At 40.9% G+C, this 23,747-nt stretch overlaps 1 protein-coding gene across 4 annotated transcripts in view; it reads left to right on the top strand.

Moving 5' to 3' along the window:
* The window catches only part of KLF12 (KLF transcription factor 12), a 435,411-nt gene extending 412,422 nt beyond the window's left edge, over positions 1–22,989 (top strand). For all 4 annotated transcript variants that reach the window (XM_049647469.1, XM_049647471.1, XM_049647468.1 and 1 more), the window contains 2 exons: positions 1,882–2,039; positions 20,493–22,989. In XM_049647469.1, coding sequence (XP_049503426.1) covers positions 1,882–2,039; positions 20,493–20,674 — 340 coding nt within the window. In that variant the 3' untranslated portion in view covers positions 20,675–22,989. The remainder of the gene's footprint in view (positions 1–1,881; positions 2,040–20,492) is intronic.
* The last annotated feature ends 758 nt before the right edge of the window (positions 22,990–23,747 follow it).

Below are 23,747 nucleotides of genomic sequence, written 5' to 3'. Positions count from 1 at the left end.
TTGGAACATTAGCCATGCTCTCTTATTTATGTATTGTAGCTACTTTCATGCTACAAGTGCAGAGTTGATTTGTTAAATGTATGCCGTATGGCTCTCAAAGTCAAGACAAAATATTTACCGTCTAACCACTTACTGAAAAATCTTACCAACCCCTGAAATAAGTTTAAAATACCACATATTGTAAAATGCACCATTACTTACGTACCGCTAACAAAGAAAAAAATTATGCCATTAAACTATGACAAGCTATCAAATTGTAAGAAGCTACTGATTTTAGAGACATTAAACTATAAAAAGAAGGGGTGCCTGGGTGGCTCAGTCAGTTGAGTGTCCGACTTCGGCTCAGGTCATGATCTCGCGGTTTGTGAGTTTGAGCCCCGCATGGAGCTCTGTGGTGACAGCTCAGAGCCTGGAGCCTGCTTCAGATTCTGTGTCTCCTTCTATCTCTGCCCCTCCCCCAACTTGTGCTCTGTCTCTCTCTGTCTCTCAAAAATAAATAAATGTAAAAAAAAAAATTTTTAATTAAAAAAATTTTTTAAATATAAAAGGAAGATATCTTAGACTGGAGGCGTGGTGGTACATAGCACTACAAGTATAAACTCCAGTGTTGGCATCAGCGTGGATAATCTCAAATGCTTCATGCTGAGTGAAGAAAAGGCAAGTGTAGAGCACTTTGCAAAATGATGTGAACAACATGATATTTACACGGCTCTTAAAAAACCAAGCAACATTATGAATTTCTATGACTGTAGATATGTATAGGTAAGGATCATTTGGAAGAATTGGAAGAATTCCGAGAAAACTGGTAGCAGAAGTTTACGCAGAGAGGAAGCGGATGGAAGACAAAGGCGGGGTCAGTCTTCATCTGTGATCTTCTTAGGTAAAGCTTCAACTTCACTTCAAAGAACTCTTGCTCAGAGTCATTCAGCTTTTTAAAAAGAGGTGATTTACTAATAAAAATGAATTTTAAAAAGCGTCAAGACACAAAAAAGCTGGAAGAAAATATTAACAGTGGTAAATTTTGTGTGGTAGAAATACGGATGATTGCTTTTGTGTTGTATTTCATAATAATAGTAAAGAACTCCATGGATAACTAAAGACGATTAGTCATATTCTTCGTTTCTACCTCAAGCAAAAGAGATCAAGGTTTGAAGAAGTACATGTTAATCAATTACCTGACGTTACAAACTAATCCTGTTTTTCTACTGTGGCATGAAGATTAAACAACGTGCAAGTCAGGGCCAAATTTCATAGTTAAAACTTTCTCATAATGGTGGTACAGCTAATCTTTAAATACAATGTACTTTATTCCTCACCATGAAAAACCACCAACTGGAAAAGTTAAATGTCAGGTGCATGTTAGTGAACAGAAATAGCTCGTCGTGAGTCATGTTATTGACGTACTGATGTCATTTCTTTCAGCCTGACCTCACTTGTTTTGAGATGTACCTTGTGATTTTACACAATTTTATATGTTTTCACGTGCAATTCAGACCCTTGTGTTCCTTATTAAATGCACTCATTTTGTCTGTCTATAGCAGGGCTTCCAAAAATATTGTCTGTAAGTGTCATTCAGAAGTTCCAGATTGTTTCTTTTGATAACAAGGATCCCTACCACTGCTTCCACTCAGTTTTTGTTTTGGTCTTGTTGTTTTAGCATAGCTTTCTCTCTAGAGGAGCGTTCCGTCAAAAATAGGTCAAGCTGACTGTCTTCGAGATTAAGAAATAAAATATGTCCAAGAGAGTGACAGTGGGAAGTAGGGACCTGGGGCCTCGAGTTTATATGAGGCTATAGACCATGAGACGGAGGTCTCGTGCCACTAGAATAAAGCAGAGTGCTGTGTGTTTCTCACCACTTAACTCCGGTTTTTCTTTTTCCAGTTCAATTTCACCATTTAGTATTGAGAGCACAAGACGCCAGAGGCGGTCTGAATCCCCAGACTCCAGAAAACGGCGCATCCACAGATGTGACTTTGAGGGATGCAACAAAGTATACACAAAAAGTTCTCACCTGAAGGCTCACCGAAGGACACATACAGGTACCGTGTTACAGGGCTTCTCACTGGGGTGGGGGGGTGGGGGGTCAGGGAAAATCCCGAGGGGGCCACTGATTGCTTCCGGGGTCGTGAGCGTGCTGGAATGCTGTGTTGCTTGTTACCCAGCCACCTCAAATTGGCTTCCTTTCTGAGTGGAATGATCCCCTCTCTCAGCTGAAAAAGGTTTAAGTCTTAGTGAACTTTAGCAACCAATGAAGGAAGTCTTCTGTGTCTTAAGGAGGTTTACGATGGTATGACACAGGGATCTAGCCTTCTTCTATGATCAGTGTTGCCACTTAATCACTGTCTAGTTTAGCGGGTTTTAAAATATCCACAAAGCACATTGAAGAACAAGCTGAACAAAATTGTTCTGTTTTCTTAAAGTTAGCATTTTAACCACCACTTAGATCACGCTTTTCTCCCCCCGGTCTCGTCCCCCAGATAACCCAATAAGTAAACCAAAAAAATAAAATAAATCGACCTACACATAGCACTGTAAAGAGTTTAAAAAATATTTCCACATGATTCCATTTCATCTCACTGGCATCGTGGATATAGAGAGAGGAATTTTAGGAAATTGAGACCACATATGATTTACTGACTTTGTCACCATCCACTCATCCACACACCCACCCATCCCCCCAGCCGTCACCCTCTCCACCCGTCCATGTATTGATCCACCCACCCCTTCCATCCTCTGCCTTGTGTGTCCCTTAGCTGGCATCCCCTGGCTTCCTTGGCTCCTGAATCCTGTTGGGAGCCACCAGTGGAAGGCGGAAAGCTCTGGGAAGAGACTGGAGGTATAAGGAGGGCCCCACAGTTACACTACCATTTCTAGGAAAAGTGGTGACTAGAATGTGTGAAGCTCAAAGAAGCAGGTAGAAGAGGGAAACCCATTCACACACATTCCTGGAAATTCCTGGTAGCAAAATGCTACATGTGGAGTAAGGGGAGTCCAGTGACTCTCCTCAACAGGAATCAGACACCAGCACCTGCCTCTAACTGGAAACTTCAAGTGTAACAGACTCCCATTGGGCTGTGTGAATAGTATTGCCATCTCAAATATATTAAAATAACCACACTATGAAAACCGTTTCCCAGCTGAGGTAGCAAAATCATTTAAGCCAGCATTCTTTGCCATTTATTTACTCATGGTATTAGATGGTTTCCAAAGGTACTTTACAGAATCTGCTCCATGACTCTGCAAACACTGAGACCGGGCATTGTGTGTGTGTGTCTGTGTGTGTGTGATGAAGTTATGGCATAGGAGGCTTGCCTGAGGTCAAAAAAGCATTGTAGAATCTGAAGCTTACTTTTGCTCATCTAACATATAACATATAATTTTAATACTTCCAATAATTCAGCATATTTTGCATACTTCTCCTCATCTTTCATCCCTGTTCCCAATCCTTTTCCTTTTTGTACTTAATTCCAGATTCTTGCCTCTCCATTGATTCCGAGCTTCCCCAGGAGAGGTTTTTATTTCATTTCTTAGACATTATTTTTGAATCCGTTTCTTTACCATTTAGGCAAAGAATGAATATAAAAACATGAAAATCAAATAAGCATGTTCCATCCTGTCCGTGGATAATGAACATAAATCATAGTCGTTAAGTATGATCAGGTCATAATACTGAGTTTTAAAGGGAGCATTTCTATTATTAAAAAAAAAAGAAGGATCTATCTACAGTAAACCACCATATATTTCAAGTTATTTCTATTTTCCTCAAGCATACTGAAATACATATTAACGTCATTTGTACACAGACGTCTCTATTCCGTTTATCCGAATGATGAACAGTGAACAAGAGGAAGTGGTTTAATTAGGTACTATTAAAGGATCTAACTTCATGGCATTAAGGGATTTGACATAGACTATGAAGGTAGGGGAGACATGATGTATAATTCAAAGCATTATAAACTTTGAATGTTGAAGCAGAATTAATTAGCTTGGGTTATTAATAAGATGAAATCATAGACTCCTAGGGTCCAAATGGACCTTGTACGCCACAGAGTCTACTTTGTTCCCTAACTAGGGGAATCCCTTGGGTGTCATCTCTTACAAAGAACAAGTCATTCCGATGCAGTTTTCTGCACACGCACACATCTTTTCTTTTATTGGATCGTCACAACACCAGGTGGTTGCAGCTGTCGTTACCTCCTTTGTATAATGGTGTCTCCTGGTCAAGTATTGTTCCCGTAGCAGTGATTTTTAGTAACTTCCAAGTGGCAGACGGTTGATTCTTCTGCAAGACAAGTTGGGTGACATTTCTGAGGACCAAGTCCTCCCCTCATACGGTATTGAATTGCCTGTTATGACACTGTTCGGCTCTCAGTACTTCCTGGGTAAATGGAATAGCTCCAATTATGTTCTCATTTCCACTTCCTGGCCCTGGTGCCCCTCGAAACCCCACCATCAACCACTTGCATCTTCATTTCTCCAAACCAGGTGTCCTCAGTCATCTTAGCCACGTCTTTCTAGCTGTATTCCAACGCGTCACTGTGTCTTTTAAAATTTTCACACCACAAATGGAGGAAAGAGGTTTTAAAATGCAAAAAGTGTATTAAGTCTTCTGGCAATTGACTCTCTTTCTTAAGTCAGCTAAATCAAAATGTGCTGAACACTACATCTTGCCCATCCCTTGTACCTATAACTGGTTTCTTTTAAAACCTAAACATTCAGGGGCTCAGTCAGTTAAGCATCCAACTTTGGTTCAGGTCATGATCTCACAATTCATGAGTTTGAGCCCCACATCGGACTCTGTGCTGACAGCTCAGAGCCTGGAGCCTGCTTCGGATTCTGTGTTTCCCTCTCTCTCTGCTCCTCCCCCACTCACACTCTGTCTCTCTTGCTCACAAAAATAAATAAAAAATTTAAGAATTTTTTTTTTAAACCTGAACATTCAGTGTTGTGTTTGTAGTTAGACCTGTCCCTCAAGGGATGGCTCCCTTGGGAGTAGTGCGTTTCTTCTCCCTGGACACTTTTCACTGCAGGCTGGCTGATCTCTTGTAGGAGATACAGGACAGAATTGGTATTCTGAGGGCTGCACCTGCCCTTTCAAGTCTGGAAAATAATTATTCTATATCCATTTGATATTGGGGCCCATTCTCCCAATAAGTTGAAATGACATTGAACTCTCTCCCTGCCTGCCTTGCATTTAGTATTTTAGTTCTGTCCTTCAGCTTCTCCATATTTGCCAGGTATTAAGTAGGACAGGTTCAAGGACAAAGCCCTGAGATCTGATCTTAGAGACTTCCGTCCAAGTGGTTCTTAATTCATTAACGAATAGCTAAACATCCACCTAATCGTCCTACCTCCAACCCGTCTTTCTTGGTCTCACAGCTACATCAGGATGTCCTTGTGAAATCCCTGCTCCAAACCAAGGCATCCCAAATCCATTCATCGACTTCACAAGGAGATTCTTACTCTGCGAGACATAGCCTCCTAAATTAGCAAATAATAGTACTTCTAAAAAGAAAGAATGGGATTTGGTTGATTTACTGCCACTTGGTTCAGAGGGAGCCCATACTTGTTTCTGATTTATAATTCTATGCGAGATTTCTCAACTTTGCGTTCAAGATGAAATCAACATTAGCTGTATAGGGATTGAGGTTGGCTTGCTTTGCTTTTAACAAATATGTTAGCCTTACCTTTGCTCCAGGCACATTGAGTAAGTTATTTGTGTGTGACCAATCACAATGAATGTGGCGTGTGGGATTATAACATGACTTATAAGATCTATGCACGCTATAGGAGGTGAGCAAGTAGCCCTGAGAAATTTTCTTTGATAAAGTCACATTAATTTTACCTTTAACACTTGATCTTTTGTACATTATTAGCACATGACCAGTCATCTATTTAGGACTCACACAGTAAATTGAACACATTGGTAGAAAAGAGGAACATTTTCTAGATAATAGCGATTTAGAGTAAAAAGAGAAATTCTGCAGAATGCCTTTTTAAATTTAAAAATGATGTAAGTTATTGTCATGACTGTGCAGTTTAGATAATAACATAAATACTTGCCCGAACATTTTTAAATGCCTTTACTAACACTCACCTGTGGTAAATTGTTTAAGGCACAGTAAAAAGGAGGAAAAAACTGTATCTCAGCAATCCTATACAGCAATCCTGTCAGCAGGTACAGTGTTCCCCTTCACTGGTATAGATTGTGTCTCCTCTACGTGAAGCAGTGGACAGTGTATTTAAAATGAATGTGCAGTATAATTAAATTAATGGCCATCTAAGCCTTTGTTATACATAACTAGCATGTTACTATGATTTTCCCTCATGTCAAGAATTTTATTACTTATTAAATGATCTAAATATAAGTTTTAGAGGGAAATAGTCTTACAAATCTGGAACTGCTATTTACAATTCTCTTATTTTCTAAATATATCATAGTGTTTCGAAAATGCAGTACAAGAAACATTCAGGCATCTGTGATTCCTTCAGCCACTAGATGGTGCACTACAACCAGCTGTTGGGTCTACTCTAAAAGGGTCTGAGGGTCCCCTGGAACCCTCTGGTGGTGTGTGGAACATGACGTCATTATCACTGTTCTGCAGAATATTGCAATTTACTTATGAACAAAGGAAAGAAAATGTAAAGATACTTTTTAAGCCAGACTTTTTAAAAAGTAATTTTAGCATATAAAAATGCTCAGTTTCAAATGAATCTGGGAATACTTTATACTCCAACTCGATATCCTACTCTCCAGTAAGTCTGTGAGCCTCATTTAGCCGTGTTGTCCAATATTCATTTTAATGCATATGAAAACTATCTGCCTGAATTTTAATCATCAGTAAATGTAAAGCAATCACATTTCTTATCTATCTGGCTTTATCAGAAGTAACTCATGTCTGAATTTTACACATCAAAGAAATTAACTTATATGGATGCTTTAAAATTATTAACCAATTGCGATTTAAGTCTATAAAATGTGTCCTTCCCTACCTCACAGATGAAGGCAATGATACATTATTTACCTCTTCCCTTGAGGGATGATGCTTTTGTAATTAATATCACTCTATAATTAACATCAGATAATGATTGTGCATTTGGAGAACACACATGTGTGCATGCACACACATTCAGACACAACATCTATGCTAAATGCTTGCGGATTCCATGCTTTTTCACCTTTCTTACTTGCCTCATCACTTTTCACTGCTATTCCTACATTTCTTGCTTCTAATTTGACATCGGGTTTAACTGCGTGAGATTTCGAAATGGGTTCATGATATTCCTACAAAGATATTCGTGAGTTTTGTGACAGCTGTGCACTTTAGTGGCCTTTTGTTCAGAGGTCTTGTAGTTGCCAGATCAGGTAGTGGGGTGCTGCTTAGATTTTCACATCTATCTTCATTAATTAAATAACTCATTCGTATAAAGCTCTGTGTCAGGTCCGCTGTCTAGATTTGTTGTTAGATAAAGCATAGGGTTTAGTGATGCCAAGATCATTAATCACTGAAGAGCTAACCAACATTTTTCAGGCACAAATCCTTTCCCAACAAGTTGTTGGTAAGTCTCAGGCAAACAGCTCACAAGTATGAGCACATTGGTACTTGCTGAGAAATAGGAAACTATAATAGAAATAGAACTAAATTGAAGTCAGGAGACAACAGTCTGAATCTGTCCTTGGCCCCTAACTGAGAGATTCACTTCACTCTGTGAGTCTCAGGTTTTCTGTTTCATTTTTGTCTCTGACCATAAACGTAGCCCGTTGTTGCATAATTACCATAGGGGGCATTATTTTTATATCCCCAGTAAATACAGTGACTAACACATCTCAAGGGCTCAAGAATTATTTGTTGAATTGAAATTGTGTACGTATGAATATTGATGTGGGTATATGTTGTTATTGTAATCATAGGTTCAAGGCAAAAAAGTGTGCATCATTTAGTATAGAGTCATCATAAGCAGCTATAATAATGTCATCTCTGTACTTCAGACTCTCCTAATTTAAAAATTTTGTGATTCAGAAAAAGTTGAGTGAAAGCTGTTACTTAATAAGTCCTCTTTATCATCATTTTGATAAAATGATAATGTAAATAATCCTATAAGGAATATATATATAATACATATAAAACATAGTTTTTCATTTGTAACTATGTCAAGAAGCATATGTAGAAAACAGATTCAACATGACCCATGTTTATTGAGCATTTTCCACGTCTAAGGCATTATAGATTTTTATCTTGAAAAAGGCAGAAGGAGGCATAAGCCCCCATCTTCAATGAACTTGCCCTTAAGTGTACTAGATAAAAGTTGCATGGATAGTCATAACAGAGGTCAAGTGTGCAAAGCCCTATAATAAAGGTCCAAGCAAAAGGACAATAGAACGCAATAGGAGCTGTCTATGATGGCCAGGGAGTTTGGGGACACCTTTTTACTCCGACATAAGGCCCTTCTCCTCTGACTCCTGTTAAACCTCGTTTGCTTGACCCTAATCCCAATCTCCCCCTTTCCTCAGGCAAACAAAGGAATAGCTCTCCAACTGTGCTCTGTGTGTGGAGCTCATTCACACATTTCCTCCTACCTGAAATGGCCTGCCTGAGGGGCCTCCTTTCTTCCTGCTTTGGTAGAAATGCTATTAATTTTTCAACACTTATCTCAGTGTCCCCTTGTCTGTTAAGCCACCTGACTACCCTCCTTCCCTAGGCAGGTAGAACCTTCCATGACCCTAGAGCGCTGGGGCATCTCTGTGTCACACAGAAAGGAGGGTATGTGGGAAACACTGTGGCAGTAGAAACAACAGGGCCTGGCATCTGATTGGACAGGAGGGGAGGGAGAGGGAGGCTTTGAAGACTGCCAGCGTGTGTGGTTAGGAGGGGGAAATGCTATGAACAGACATGGAGACCACAGATGGGAGAGAGCTGGCATTTCCTGAGGACCTGCCAGATCCCAGGCACTGTGCTCAGCTCTAGGAGTAGTGCCTTCCCTATTCCCTATTCTAATTGTATCTCTAAATTCCCTGAAAGGTGAGAGTACTTACCCACTATCAGCAGTGGCTGAGCAGTGGAGCTGGGATTCAAACACCAGTTTCTCTAGAACCTGTGCTGTTGTCACGACACCCGCTCTCAGGCAGGTTTGCTGATAACCTGCCAGCCTCACCACTCAAGCCACATTCTCATGCATGTCTGGCCAGCACTACCTAGGTACCTGTTTAGCGACTGTCATTCAGGTGCTTTGAAGTAATAAGATAACAAGTGACTTCATATTTTTAAAGCTTTTCATTAATGTGAACTGGTCATTCTTCAGAGTCTATTAAAATGTTACTTTGTTAGAAAGCCAGTGAGAAGGCAGGACCAGAAGCATTAATAAATAGGCAGCTTCTGAGTACTTGTGCAGTGCGCAGCACTGTGCACAGTAATGGGTATGCTGTGAAGATGTGGACGGCAAGGAGTTTTAAGTGTGGTGGGGGAGACAGCCATGTCTGCAAATATCTGCTGGTGTGAAGCAGGATAGGAAAGCCTTGAGTGAGCTTGATACAAGTTTCCACAGCAGCACAGCCAGGGTGATGGGTCCTGGTGGCATGGGTGTGGTGAAAACCACCTACCCCAGCGAGCAGGCATTCAAGTGCCGTCTGTAAAAAGGAACTGGAATAATCTGGATGGATGACAAAGTGCTGTGGAAGTTGTACTTGTTTTCATTTATGGAGGAGTTACTCTAACCTGTCCTGGAGAGTTACCATGTGGAAGCATGCTGAACCTGATAAGGTTCTGATCTGAATCTGAATCTGAATCAGATTAATGATCTGAACGCGGGTACCAGTGCTGTACTTACTGTATTTAGGCATCTTATGACCACGCTCTGCATTTTCCTTCTTTTACTTTTGGGTTTATTTTGTATTTTTATTATTTTTTTTAATGTTTATTTATTTTTGAGACAGAGAGAGACAGAGCATGAACGAGGGAGGGTCAGAGAGAGAGGGAGACACAGAATCTGAAGCAGGCTCCAGGCTCTGAGCTGTCGGCACAGAGCCCGACGTGGGGCTCGAACTCAAGGACCGTGAGATCATGACCTGAGCCGAAGTCGGACGCTTAACCGACTAAGCCACCCAGGCGCCCCTACTTTTGGGTTTATTTTATCCAGATACCAATGAAAATTGTGTTGTAGGCAGGAGTGGGATAATAATTTTCCCAGCCCTTGTACTTTCTTGTGTTCTATGGAAGAATGGCTAGGTTGTGAGTTTGGGTCATCTTATCCTGAATGGCAAAATTAACTATTACTGATACAAAATTGGCGGGTTTAATGGAACGATTAAAGGTAATGAGGAGCTGTATTTTTACAGAAAATATACCCACCACTAAAGAATATATAAAAAATAATGTTTATTATACTTATGATAATTCAATAAAAAATCTTCATAACTAAGAATAGAAAGAATTATAAAGTACATACATTGTTTTAAAGATTACAATAATTAATGCTCATTTGAGTAGCAAAATAGAAGGCTCACTCACAGGTCATGTTAGTAATTTCACAGGTTTAAAATGAGATATTTGTAGACCAACCCTTTAAATAGCACTAGTTTTAGATAAAATCTCCCAAACTTATTTTCCTTTTCAAAAATACATACTCTAATTCATTAGAATAGAAAAGATGATAGAATGAGTAGAATGCTAGCAGTGGCTCTCCGCCTCGCAACATAGATTGCTCATTTTTTTAAGGAAGCTCTACACCTGCCATGAGACTCGAACTCTTGAGATCAAGAGTTGCACACTCCACCAACTGAGCCAGCCAGGCACCTCCCTTAACCCTCTCCTAAGTTAACTGTGGCAAGTTATATTTTAAGGGAATGTGAGCTATTTGAATTAAAATAGTGTCATTCATTTAAGCAACAATTACCAGCAAGGAGCTGCTGCCCTAGGCCCTGGGGATACGGTAGTGAAGAAAGCTCGAAGCCACCCTCAGTACTCAACCGCTGAGGGGCGGACAGACAGTAAAACCAGCAGTCACAGTGGGGTGTGAGGAGAGTTTAACATGGGCGTGTCCAGGGTACCAGGCAGCCACGTGATCAGATTGTCTTTGAGAACATTTTCCTTCAATGTATTGCAGATGTTATTGGAGAGGGTAGGACATGAGACAGAGACACAGAACCATTAAAAGTTGGTGTCAGTGGAAGGTGGCAAGAACCTAAAGAAAGGCCGCTCACAACTGGGGGGTAAACTGGAGAGGACAGCTGGACAGGTATTTGGAAGGCAGAGCTGGCAGGTGTAATGATCAGGTCGAAGCAGGCAGAAAAGTCCAAGAAATCCCTCCAACTAGAGAACTTTATGACTTGACACCCGAGTAGGTAGGATTGCCTTTTTCTCCAGAGAGCAAAGCAGAAGGAGAAACTGGTCTTCTTTTTTTTTTTTTTTTAATTTTTTTTTCCAACGTTTTTTATTTTTATTTTTGGGACAGAGAGAGACAGACAGAGCATGAACGGGGGAGGGGCAGAGAGAGAGGGAGACACAGAATCGGAAACAGGCTCCAGGCTCCGAGCCATCAGCCCAGAGCCCGACGCGGGGCTCGAACTCACGGACCGCGAGATCGTGACCTGGCTGAAGTCGGACGCTTAACCGACTGCGCCACCCAGGCGCCCCGAAACTGGTCTTTTTTAGGGGGTAGCTGCTGAGTAAAGTTTTGGTCATGTTGAAATAACCTTTGGACAACCACCTCTGTGATCGATCTCTCTGTAGTGCTTAGGAGAGAGACTGAGATGTAGAGACTTAGGAATCTTTTCCGTACAGGTCGTGGTGGAAGCCGTAGGAGCCAAGGAGAACTTATGCAGGTGAGAAGAAGTCAGAGTCAAAATCTTGGTAAACATTTCAGGGACGGGTAAAGGAAGAACTCTCTGCAAAAGAAACTAAAAGGAAAATGTAACCAGAAACATAGGAAAATAAATATTGTCACTACGTGGAAAAATAAACTCAGAATAGCCAAATAAAGTATTACCCTTAGACCTTGAACATTTTACTTTCAGTAAAGTATGTTTTTATTATAGGATATTTTAGGTCATTTATATTTGAATTTTTTTTTTTTCAACGTTTTTTATTTATTTTTGGGACAGAGAGAGACAGAGCATGAACGGGGGAGGGGCAGAGAGAGAGGGAGACACAGAATCGGAAACAGGCTCCAGGCTCCGAGCCATCAGCCCAGAGCCTGACGCGGGGCTCGAACTCACGGACCGCGAGATCGTGACCTGGCTGAAGTCGGACGCTTAACCGACTGCGCCACCCAGGCGCCCCTAGGTCATTTATATTTGATTTCTGGATGAGAAGGGCTAGCTAGTCTCTGTGTTAACACATTGTCCTACAAGTACTAATTCACATTTTCAATCTGCACATCCGGCTCTGACCAGATATCCTGGTTTATTAAAGCAGTGACTTAAAGCGTTGAGAGGCAATATAGAGGAGAGGTTAAAACTGTGAGCTTGGGGCGCCTGGGTGGCTCAGTCGGTTAAGCGGCCGACTTCGGCTCAGGTCATGATCTCGCGGTCTGTGAGTTCGAGCCCCGCGTCAGGCTCTGTGCTGACAGCACAGAGCCTGGAGCCTGTTTCGGATTCTGTGTCTCCCTGTCTCTGACCCTCCCCCGTTCATGCTCTGTCTTTCCCTGTCTCAAAAATAAATAAAGCGTTAAAAAATTAAAACAAAAAACAAAAAAACTGTGAGCTCTGGAGCACCTGGGTGGCTTTGTCGGTTGAGCGTCCAACTTTGGCTCGGGTCGTGATCTTGCGGTCCGTGAGGTTCGCTGCTGTCAGGAAGAGCCTGCTTCAGATCCTCTGTCCCCCTCTAGCTGCCCCTGCCCCACATGTGCTGCCTCTCAAAAATAGATGAACATTAAACAACAACAAAAAAACCCCTGTGAGCTCTAGTATCCGATTCCCAGAATTCAAATCCTACCTCTATCACATACCAACTCGGGGTGAAATGGAGTTGGTTACTGCAAAGCGTACGTCCGTAAAGCTCTTAGAACAAAGTGCTGTGTGTGGAAAGTGCTATATGCTTTGGCAAATATTGTTTTCATCAAAGATATGCGTTATGGAATTGCATGGGGAAGAAAGAACAAATCCACTTTGTCTCATTTACACATAATGAAAAAAGACAGTTAATTCAGTCCAGACAATTCAGTGGGGCAGAGACTAACATTGATTACGTGTTTAATTGAACTGACAAGATCAAATGGATCAAACAAATTATAAAATACTAAATTATAAGATACTACATTGTTCTGTTCGTAGTTTTATAATTAAAATGTTAGGAAAATCAAGATCAAGATTGGCATCCAATTACCAGAAAACTCTTAATTCTTTTTTTTTTTTTGAAACACAGCAAACAGGATCTATTTTTAACTTTATAATTTATATTTCCTAGCAAAAACAGAAAAACCTTGAATTTCATAACTATAAAATTAAATATTTTATTGAGCACCTGTCATTTCTCAGGCACATGCCATGTGTACTTTTAGTTTCCCAAGTGTAGGAACAGTGTTTCCATTTTACAGATGGGGAGGCGATGTTTCAGAAAGCCCAACGCTCTAGCCTGAGATCTGATTGCAGATCGATGACTGAGCCAGCATCTGAGCAGGCTTTCTGCCCGATTTCAAAGCCTATGCTATTTCAGGCCACCTTAACACCACCAATAAGGAAGGCAGCCTGGTCCACCCTGAGGACAAGTCAAGAGCCTTGTAATCTCAGCTCCAGGTTTCTGTTTCCTCATTTTAAAAGCACCTAATTTCCTCCCAGATCTAAAATTGTGTGAACTTTTATGAACTAAGGTAATAGAAACCAGAAGACAAGATAGGAATCTTGATTCTGCTCCCCACCACCCCCCCCCCTGCCGTCATATGCAAATACCATTCCTCAAGTGAAACAGATTGTCACAGCAAATATGTTGAGCCTTGAGTGTAATGAAGCTCATTTGTCAGCGTCTGGGGCCCCATAACTTCATAAAAGTTAAACAGGGACACATTTCAGAAATGCACTTCTGAACTGGAAAAAAAAAAAAAAATGCCTGTGCTTCCTGCTGCAAAAGGTGTTCCTTTTCAGTTGCTTGAGAAAATAGCAGAGAGTAGCTGATGTGAGAACATGGGTGTTTTGTTTGACCCAGACTTTTCAAACTGCACATTCCTCTTATGTGTATTGCTTACACGTCATTTTAATATGAAAGGGCACCTGTCTTTTGTCTCAGTACACATTTACCTTTCAGCATTTCAGATGGGAAGATGGGAGGTACCTGAAAAAGTTATTTTTGTTTCGTGGGTTTTGGGAATCCATTCAAGACCTGGTGTTTTCTTTAGACTTTATTATGCTTCTGCTGGGTAAATGTCATGGAAGTGCATTTAGTGACTCTTAATCCTTTTCTTTAACCAAAATTGAAAGAGACAGGGGTTCTCATAATAAATCAGTTTGTTGACTGTTTCAAGAAGAAAACCCTGACGTGAGTTTTCATTTTCTCAGGACACTTAATTAGACTTCTGTTTAAATAACGCCTGTGAATACACACACACACGCACACACACGCATATAAAATTGTATTTAGCTTGAACTCTGAAAGCGGAGTTAAAAAGAGTGTTTCATAACAAAACTTAACAAACCCCCTTCCTGGTTCTTTTTTTTTTTTTTCTCTCTCTCTGTTTACTCTTTATAGGACTGTTCCACTTTAAAAAATAGAAGCTTTTTTGCTATTCGTTTTGGTTAACATTTTCCTTTTTCAGAGGTTTTCATAGTTTAGTCCAGGTTTTTTAAACAACAGAGGAGGACGGATTGTGCTCAGAAATAGCCGCATTCTTTTTTTTCAAATACAAAGTGTGGAAATGGCTTGGATTTGTCATGGGACATGGAGAACTTCACGCTTCAGAACTGAAGACCTGAAAGTTAGTAAACTCCCCAAGGTATGGCATGGGATTAAGCTACCAATTAATTACCTAGTTCATGTCCTTCGGTTTTTCTTAAACATTAGTAGCTTAACGTCTCAACTTAGCAAAGAAAAATCATCTAAACTATGACTTATTGGTAATGACATGTACCATGTCATTTTCTGTCATTTCATTATTTCATGGGATGAGGAGAAGAAACAAAAATCACAGGTGATCTGATGGTGGAATCAAAACTTACAGGTTTTTTTTTTTTTGAAAAATATTAACTATTCTTTCAAAGATTTTGCCACTAGGGATTCAAAGTGTACTTGTGAGTTAGACAAAAGAAGGAAGAAGGTGGGCATGCTGTTTTTTCTTTTTAGCTTATTTCTAGAGAAAACAGTTTTGAATAACACATTTGCAGAAATCTAATTCAAATGAGTGTAAGGACAGTTCACGATTCCTGAAGAAATTACTGGAAATCGTGTTTACTCTCCCCATCATCCTCCTGATGCACAGCAGCTGTGTACAATAGAAGCATAGACCCAGGGAGATGCCTGACTCCTTTCATTGTCCAAGCCAACGCTTTCCATAGGAAAATTGTCATGGGACATACACTCCCTATTCTGTGCCTACCACTAACTTCTTAGTAAATTTAGTTTTCTACTTTCCAGCAAGATTTTGGAGGAAAGAAGACAGGATGGAAGAAAGATTCTGTCTGTTCATTATATCCTTTCAGGGCTCATGTCTGCATGCTACAATATTTCTTACAAACGTATTTATCATTTTAATAAGCTTTTCCTCACATCATGAAGTTTCTGTTACCCTAATTTGCTTACAAGATTGTATCCTTTAAATTGCTTTAAAGCACAAGCATAAAATAAAATACAGAGTTTAATACAATGCAGTGGCCACTAAAATTGTTCTTCTATCTACTTCTGGAACTGACTAGTCCAAAAAGAACATTTATTGATTTTGTTTTTAATAAAATGCTAGGCCCTGGGCAGGTATAATCAAAACCTAGGTCTCTCTCTCTCCCTCTCTCTTTTGCTAATATATATGAGTTTTTGTTCTTACGGGTTTAAATATAATTTTTTGTCAAGTTAGCTAACATACAGTGTGTACAATGTGCTCTTGGTTTTGGGGGTAGATTCCCGTGATTCATCGCTTGCATACAACACCCAGTGCTTATCCCAACAAATGCCCTCCTCAGTGCCCATCACCCATTTTCCCCTCCCCCCACCCCCACACCAACCCTCAGTTTGTTCTCTGTACTTAAGAGTCTCTTATGAAAACCTAGGTCTCTCTGGAGTGAAGGGCAGAAGCCAGCTCTCTGCCTGATCAGAATAGCCATCTCCTCTTCTCACCCCCTATAGCTCAGCCTCTAATTTTTTTTTTCCTTTTTATTGTTTTCTTTTTCCCTTCTGTTTTTTTTTTTTTAAGCATGGAGAGAAAATACTCAAACTCTAATTTTATTAATGAGGCAATAGGGGCAAAGAATATTATGCTTAAGTTTTCATGGATATTAAAAAGAAAGTATACCTTTTTATAAGAAATTTTCAAGAAAAACCTCACTTATTGCTCAATTAAGTTTACTATTTTCTGATACACTTTCTCCTTCCCCACTGCCGACCAGAGAAGGTTTGCATTCTTCATTATATGCCTTCATTCATCACCTAGCCCTTAATAACTTAAAAACTTTTATCATTTTCATTGGTTTTATTCAAGAGTAGGGACATGTCTGCCTCTTGTATTTTTGAGACCTTTTCCTTGACTTCCTTTTTCTTTTTGAGATATAATTGGCATACAATATTAAACCAGTTTCAGGTATACAACATGATTCGATATTTGTATATGTTGTGAAGGTATCACTACGGTAAGTGTAGTTAACATCTATCAATACAGAGATACAGATGGCTTTTTTGCATGACAAGAACTTTTCATTAAGATCTACTCTCTTAGCAACTTTGAAATATATAACACAGTATTCTAACTACAGTCACCTGCTGTTCCATTACATCCCCATGACGTATTTTTTCTATAACTGGACATTTGTGCCTTTTGACTCACTGCACCCATTTCACCCAGCCTTGTCTTTCATGATCACTGATTGTGCTTTGATTCCACCTCACAGAATACTTCTCAGATTTTGCACAAAGTTTTCCTGCTCCAAGTCTGTGGGCTCACAGAAATCCTTGCTACCAGTTACTGCCTTCCCCGTGCCCCACCCCCTAAAATAGCCATGTCAGGAACGATGCCAAACAGCTAAGCTACTTTCTGATCCTTCCCTATCAGTGTTCTCTCCCCCAGACTCAGTAGCTAGTCATAGAAACTCATCATGGTTCACAATGGCCTTGTAAGATGACTGTAGTGAAAGGGATTGGAGAGGAGCCTCCATCATCATGTAGAATCACTGTTCTACACTGTGGAATCTCTGTAAAGTTTACAGAGACATGCCTGACCCTACCCCATCCTGACTCTCATAGGAAGACCCTCCTCATTTTTTAATGAGCAGAAAAGACCCTAAAGATATTTTTAAAACTCAGATTGGGTTGGGTGAGCCTTTTCAGAGAGTCACTCAATCCAGAACTCTCAGAGTATGTGGTGTGAAATATCATGTGTTTATTACTGAGTGTGCTGTTAGAATTTTAGTTGGGGTCCTTAACGGAGAGTAAGTGATTATTCTATAGCCAAAATAGTCCCTCACCCACCCATCCCAAATTAACAGTGTGTATTATATACCCCAAGTCAGTAAGTTAATGTAATCAGGAAGCCTACGCAAAGTTCAGGTGCCTTCCTAACATCAAGGATCAGTAAACTTTGTGTAAAGGGCCAGATAGTAAATATTCTAAGCATTTCAGGCCTAGATGCTTTATTACATTATTCTCTCTTGCAGTGCTCAATTCTGCCGTCACTGGAAGACAGCCATAACCAATATGTAGACAAATGAACATGATTTGTGTTCCAATAAAAACTTATTTATGGACACTAAAATTTGAATTGCATGTAATTTTCATGTGCCATGAAATAGTGCTCTTGATTTTTTTCAACCACGTACAAGTGTAAAAGCCATTGTAAGCTCAAAGTTTGCACAAAATACAGGCCAAAGACCGGATTTAGCCGGGGAACCACAGTTTACCACCCTCTGCTATAGATTTTCAAGTGTAAAGGACATAAATGCCATAATTCAACAGCCAAAATGAAAGTAAGACTATTATAACTGTGAGGAAGAAATTAGAGAATATGAAGTGCCTACTTTGGAGGTGCAAGGAAGTCCAGAGAGCACCTGAGACAAGAAAGTGTCCCCAAGGCAGGCCATCCAAACCTCTAACATCCCTCCTGAGATGAAATAGAAGCCCCTGTGTCCTCCTTGCCTCTGCTTATTTTCCAGGCTCATCCCAGCTGTGGGCCCTCTTCCCCTCACTCCATCTGGAACGGCAAGGGGAGTCGGACACACATGACCCTTCTCCATCCATCCTTCAATTTAGAAAACGCTGTCTTCTTTCCTTCATAACTTTACACTCTCTGTGGCTGGTTCCTGGTGACACAGGAGAGAGCTAAGAAATGCCCGTTGGTGACTGAGTCCGCTAGCTGAGCTCAGTGCCCCAAAGATGGATGTGTTTTTGAAGACATGATTTATATCAAGCTCAGCTCCTTATCACCCATGCTCGTGATATAAACATCACAAACGTCTAGGGATGGCATGTAAATAAAAGCATGTTAACAGTTGCCAGTGATATACTATGGAGGAGACACTCAATCTTTTCCAGTTAGGGGTTTTGCTGATTTTTATTATTATTTTAATTTCTGTTCAACTTTGGTCAATGGACACCTGCAAATGAAGATTTTTCTGTCTGTAGGACATCCAGAATGTGTCAGAGGGTAAGGTTTTGGGTTAATCCACTCAGTAGGCTTCTACTTGAAAGGAGTTCTTTCAGAACAACCTGGAGCTTTCTGTGGCCCACAATTAGAGCATCAGCATTTCTAGATTTAATGGGTCTGTGCCGTTCACTCACTTCTGAAAGGATCTCCTGATCCTGAAAGGGCCCATAGGGATAGCATTTATTTCAGGGTTGAGTGAAAAATGTTGGGTCCAGTTCAGGCTAGTTCTCCCATGTAGGTGTCCCTTGTACTCTCATGTACAGAGCCTCATAGTTCTGTGTGTGTGTGTCTGTGTGTGTGTGTGTGTGTGGCAGTTTTGTTGATTCATTCAAGAACTTGTCTGATATTTATTCTATCCTTTACCCCAAGGATACTGAAATGGTAGCGGCCTGGTCCTTGACCTCCACGTATTCAGAAACTGGTTGAGGAAAAGGCACCTAAATAAAATCTTTATGATACCTTGTGATAGATGATATAATAGAAGAAATGAATAATTTGGGAGTTCCTGAGAAAGTAGAACCAACTTTGAGGATGTGACAAAGTTTACATGGGAAAAGAATTCTACATTCCACTGTAACATGGTGAAAAGGGCTGGATTTGGAACCAAACGCTTCTTTTTTTCCGACATTGGGCAAGTTACTTTACTGCATTGAGCCTCAGTTTTCTCATCTGTAAGGTGGGGTTAGTAATACTCACTTTGCATAGGAATCAGCCAAAAACTCCCTTCCCTGTCGTAGGTCCTTTTCACCAAAGACTGTGTGTGGCCAGGAATTCTGTTGACTATTGGATGGAAGGAACAGAAGGAGAGATCACTTTTTGTGGGGTTGCATGGGGACAGGGCATCCATTCTGAGTGAGAGCCAGGAAAAAACACACCTGGGTCAACCATTGTCTCTCTCCCCCTGGGAGTTCATTTGGACAATGGGTAGTGTATCTTTTCCCAGCAAAGCCTTTGCATATTTTACTGTTCTTACAAGTTGACTGAAGGACCTGGTCAAATTACATACTTCTTCAGACTGCTTTTCACCATGAGTTTCAACACTAAAACCAACTTGATGATTCCTCAGGGCTCGCTGTAATTAAATCACTGAAAAGGGTATTTAAACTTTACACTCTTAGCTATCTAGGATTCCTTTCCAGTAGACAAGCAAAAAGTAGATGGTTTATGAACGATAGGTACTTCATACCTAATTTCTGGGGAGTGGTGGAGTGCTTTACCTTTTAATGAGACTCTGCGCATATTCTCAGTGACTGATAAATGGACATTGTGTCCTGAAACAGCTTTAAACCATCCAAGTGGTATATACATTTTGGGAGGAGTATTGAAACAAAACCTAACTAATTACCCTTTATAATTCTTTGTGAGTCCCAGCATTAGAGCCCAATCAACCCTAAGTAGAGACCTAAAATGCCTTTTTAGTCACCCAGTCGAGATGATATCCAGTAGTGATCAGTTTACGCCTTTCCGTATTTTGACCGGAAAGTAACTCCCCGGTAATTGAGGGTGCAAGCGTTAACTAAGTCTGCCAGATGTCCCAACAGGAGAGACGGGATTGAAACCCCCACCTGGCTGACCCCAGACCCGCTGGCAGGATGGTAAGGTTTCCGGACAGGAAGGTTACCAGATGGAAAATCCCCTGAGAGCCGCAGTTGCCCCAACCCTAGTGCTGGCTTGCTTGTTCTGGAAAAGTGATGGAGCACCAAAGCGTGTGTCCCTTTTTCTTCCAGGAGAGAAACCCTACAAGTGCACCTGGGAAGGCTGCACCTGGAAGTTCGCGCGCTCGGATGAACTGACAAGGCATTACCGCAAACACACGGGAGTGAAGCCATTCAAGTGCGCGGACTGTGATCGCAGCTTTTCCCGGTCAGATCATTTGGCACTGCACCGCCGGAGGCACATGCTGGTGTGAGGAATGCTACCCGTCCAGCTGAGCGTAAGAGCTGGATCTCTTAGCGGCACCCAATTCAGCAGGGCTGAATCCCCTTCACAGTGTTAACACAAAAGGGCATCACCATCCCACGATGTCTGAAACCAGAGCAGGAAAAAGAAGTAACACTTCTCCTTTCGGTCTGAAGGTAACCCCCATCACGACTACACCAGAAACGTCTTCTCGCTGGCCTGGGAGATCCGTGACACAAATGCTGAAGAGACAGGCATTGTTTCCCGTGCTGTGTACTCTGCCATTTCAAGATGTTTGTAGCTTGTACGTTTTCTGAGCTGTCAGACGTTTTGTTATCGATACTGTAAAGGTCGTCTACCACAAATTGATGGCTAGCGCAAGACCTTTTAAATTTGGATTCTTCTCCCGTCATCCCACCCCTTACCCTCTTTTTACTGAAATTTTAGTTACTGTCTCAGTAAGATAGAACACACATCCAATCTGTTACCAGCAAGCAGCATGAAAGTAGAGAAGAAGAAGCCTGTTGGAGAGGTTCCATTACCTGAAAATAAAGGGGCGCTCAGGCAGCCCTTTGCAATAGTGATGACGGCAACTAGATATCACCCGCAACTTGTCATTCTGCCATGCCCTGAAGAAAACCAACATTGAATCTCTCATTTGTTTGTCGTTGATTGTTTTTGTTTTGTTTTGATTCTGTTTTGTTCATCTGTTCGAGCAGAGGGGCAGCGACATTTCAGTTGGAGCCTAGTCTCGGTGTCTGCCCTGGCATGGACTGGCACAGAGGTGTTCTGTAGTTGAATAGGAAGAGCCTGTCTAAAAAACTACTGCCCCACTTCAAATTGCAGTGTTCTGTCACCTAGGCATCATCTCTTCCTGCCCCTAGTATTTGATTACAAGGAATCAGGGGGAAAAAAAAAACAACAAACTTTCTTAGACACACTGGCACCAAGGTAAGAGGTGGGGCTGCTCAGGCAAAGTCAGTGAACATGAAAAATCAGACAAAGCAGAGATGGAATAATGCGCCTCTTGAGGAGAAAAGCAATAATGAATAAAAGGACTTTCCTACAATAACTTCACTGAGGACTCACGTTACCAATTTTCATACTTACTAAAGGGATTGTAAAAAACACCCTAGCATTTTAGATGTCTTGGTTACATTTAGAGCCCTGAGGTAATCTTTCTGCTGTTTGTTGTCCTGCTTGGTTGAGTACCACAATTAAAGATTATGCTCCCCTTTTCTTGTTTGAAAACAGTTATTTGGTGACGAGAAAGGCCAAGGAGGCATAGCAGGGAGTTAACCCTTGGGTTAATGGGTCAGTTCTCCTTGGAACCGAGTCAGTGGAAAGGGAGCGCTCCCCGAGGAAAGCCTGACATGGTGCTAGTTTCCTCACTTGGAGAGCCAAGGCCAAGTGACTCTCCAATAGGTTCTTCTATATAGACTTCATTTTCTAAACTGTATCAGAACCCAGGGGTTCTGCGCTGGCATCTACAGGGATGTTGAACCCACTCATCCTGTGCTGAGGGTGAGAGGAAGGAGATGATCATCCCGTCAGCCCCCTAAACTCACGAGCCTTTCTTGCAGCTAGCGAAGTACACAGGAAACAAAGCAATACATCACCAACAAGCATTCTTTCAGAAAAATTATCGTATTTTGTTTCTCCACTAAAAGCTGGGTTGGTTTTTTTGTTTTTTTTTTTTCAGCTTTATGTGGCTAAGGGGCTTGGTGAAGTTTTTTTGTTATTGTTGTTGTTGTTGTTGTTGTTGTTAAGATTTTTTATAGCTTAGATATAAAAGGTTGCCAGCATAGGCCTTTGCAATATATTTTAATCACCAACACTTGATTTGGGGAATTGCACAAATTAACCTCACAATATTCCTAGCTCATGTTTAAATGTTTGAACATTCTGAAATAATTTCCGGTTGTAGAACTATCCTTTTTGGGATCATCTTCTTACTCAGAGAAACTTTAATGATGAAGCAAGAACTATAAACATTGAAACAAGGACAATTCGTGTTGGATGGTATTAAAAGGAATTTGTTTTAAATGTTCAAGCAACAGCATAATGATTTTCAGGTCAAATTCTGTCTTCAAAAATACGTGCTCTGCATTTTCTGCCAGGTCTGAAAAATTCATCAGGCAATTTCCTTCGAACAAGGGCTGCGATTCTGTTGATAAACAGCTCCTTTTGCTACACAATCTTACTACCCACCAAGCACTGGGTTTTTTGGTTGTTTTTTTGGGTTTGTTTTTTTTTTCCTCCTCTTTCGTTCTTTTTTTTCTTTTCTTTTCTTTTTTTTTTTTTTTTTACCAACTGGAAAGTTTTTTTTTTATCTGTACTGTATACAATTCCTACTTGTCATTGCTTGTGACCATTTTCGATAGAAAAAGGTTTCTTGCTACACACCGGCGTTGGTTACTGGTCAGTGGCAAAGAACACAGAGAGTGGCCAGCATGGCCTGTGATGTCCTCACTGCCGGTCCTAGAACCTGGTTGGCTGTTAGTAGGTGAATCACCCAGGCGCAGTGTAGACTTGATTTCACTCTGCCCACTCTCATAAGAGGGGCAATCTTTTCTCTGCGGAGAGATATCTTGAGAGTGTTACAAGTAGAAATGGTTTTTAGAATTTGTAGAACTGACAGGCAGTGGGAGCTTCCTGAGTGACAGCTTGACTTAAATTTAGCACAGAACTAAATGAGCTGCTCCTCTCTGATCACATCGGAAAGGTTCAGGGAAGTGAGCTTTTTCTCCACCCTCTGAAAGTAGAAACCAGACTGAGATGGAGATGGTAAGTTAACTGATAAAACCTGTCAGCATTATGACATTTCCCCCTTTCGACATAATCGATACTTCTAAAGAGAGATCCGAGCACAAGCAGTGAGTGAGTTGCTGATCTCCCCCTCAGGACGGAAACTTACTTGGGGCTCATCCCGGGACACAGCAAATTCTTCCTGGTGAGTTTCCTACCAGTGTTTCCCCATGGAAAGGAAAGTGATTTGGGAGAGAAGGAATTGGATTTTTAAGTAGGAATATCTTCAGGCATGGAAAAGCCTCCTCCATTTCATCTATATCCATTCTAGCCTC

This window comes from Panthera uncia, assembly GCF_023721935.1.
Source record: "Panthera uncia isolate 11264 chromosome A1 unlocalized genomic scaffold, Puncia_PCG_1.0 HiC_scaffold_16, whole genome shotgun sequence".
Lineage (NCBI taxonomy): Eukaryota > Metazoa > Chordata > Mammalia > Carnivora > Felidae > Panthera > Panthera uncia.
Note: the sequence above shows the minus strand (reverse complement) of the source record. Positions and strands in the feature narration are given on the sequence as shown.